This window comes from Malurus melanocephalus, unplaced genomic scaffold (assembly GCF_030028575.1).
Source record: "Malurus melanocephalus ecotype Western Australia unplaced genomic scaffold, MMel_1.1 scaffold_2965, whole genome shotgun sequence".
Lineage (NCBI taxonomy): Eukaryota > Metazoa > Chordata > Aves > Passeriformes > Maluridae > Malurus > Malurus melanocephalus.
This window is the reverse complement of record NW_026626197.1, coordinates 1-1463: the sequence shown is the minus strand read 5'-3', so window position 1 is coordinate 1463 and position 1463 is coordinate 1. Positions and strand designations below refer to the sequence as shown.

The following is a 1463-nucleotide window of genomic DNA, read 5'->3' as shown; positions in this document are numbered from 1 at the left end:
GTGTTTTAGAGATTTTTATACACCTGGTGACTTATAGAGATGGACTGCGGCAAGACGAACCCCCAACCCAGTATGCTCACACCTTGCTTTTTTCTCCAAACCAGGATTTCACATTCCCAAACATTGGCCAGATGGAGGACAGGGCTGCAAAGAAGAGGAAGATGTCCCAGGACACCCAGGCAGGTGAGGAGGAAGTCACCACTCCTTTGGCCCTCTCTCCTTCTCCATGTCCCAGCCCAGCATCGTCCCCGGCTGCAGGACAACCCCGCTGCTGACACTGTCCTACCAGGGATGGATTGGGGGGATCTCCATCCCCTTCCCTCTGGCACAGAGGCAAATCCCATCCTCTCCTTGTCCTTCCTYCCCCAGACAATGAGCTGAGGATGGAGACCAAGGAGGACAAACACCCCCAGCAGAACCTCGTGGAAGAGGCCATTTTGACAGTCTGTACAGTGCCGGAATCTACTGAGAAGGAAAAGCCCCAGATATCCCACAAAAAGAGGGGTTCCAAACCCAGCCCAGGATGCTCTGAGGGGGAAAGAAGCACCCTGTGGCAGGAAGGCACTCAGAACTTCAGCCGGGGCTTGGAGCTGGTGGTCCATGAGCAGCTTCACCCTGGGGAGAAGCCCTACGAGTGTGGAGAATGTGAAAAGAGCTTCAGAGACAACTTTGCGCTGAAGCGCCACCAGCGCATCCACACCGGAGAGAGGCCCTATGAGTGTGGGGAATGTGGAAAGAGGTTCAGACAGACCTCCCACCTCATTGTCCACCAGAGGATCCACACTGGGGAACAGCCCTACGAGTGTGGGGAATGTGGGAAGGCCTTCAGAGACAGGTCCAACCTGGTCATTCACCAGCGGATCCACACTGGGGAGAGGCCCTACGAGTGTGGGGAGTGTGGGAAGAGGTTTCTGACCAGCTCCAATCTCCTCCTGCATCAGCGCATTCACACGGATGAGAAGCCCTTCCGCTGTTCCGACTGTGGGAAGGGCTTCAAGCAAAACTCCCACCTCATCACCCACCAGCGCATCCACACTGGGGAGAGGCCCTAYGAGTGTTCCCAGTGTGGGAAGAGCTTCTCCAGCAGCTCTGGCTTGACTGAACACAAACGGAGGCACCGGTAAGGGAAGCCCTGTGAGTTCCTCCATGTGCAGGAAGAGCTTTGTCTCCTGCTCCAATTTCATCACCTAAAGCCTCACCACTTTATTGCTATTTGGGGTGGAAATTGGTTGTTTGGGAGATATTCTGAAGGATGTGGTGCTTCTGGGGCATTTAGTGCAGTTTTCTCCATAATTTTTTGTTTTAAATGCCAAGGGGGATTGATCTATCCCCTCAAAACCACACAATTCCACAGGAAAATACTCAATCTTACACAGAAATGGTTCAATTTCAGCCCAAAATGACTCAGTATCACAGCCCTTCAGGGTGGATGTGGTTGGAAGGGGATTGAGTGAAGGGGGATG

The 1463-nt window shown here is 53.4% G+C and overlaps 1 protein-coding gene across 1 annotated transcript; it reads left to right on the top strand.

The window, feature by feature from the left end:
* Nucleotides 1-100: 100 nt before the first annotated feature.
* Nucleotides 101-1137, top strand: LOC130587989 (zinc finger protein 239-like). Its single transcript, XM_057388948.1, has 2 exons — nucleotides 101-183; nucleotides 370-1137. Exons 1-2 carry the CDS (start codon nucleotides 132-134, stop codon nucleotides 1122-1124), a joined length of 807 nt encoding a protein of 268 aa, XP_057244931.1. The 5' UTR covers nucleotides 101-131; the 3' UTR covers nucleotides 1125-1137.
* The last annotated feature ends 326 nt before the right edge of the window (nucleotides 1138-1463 follow it).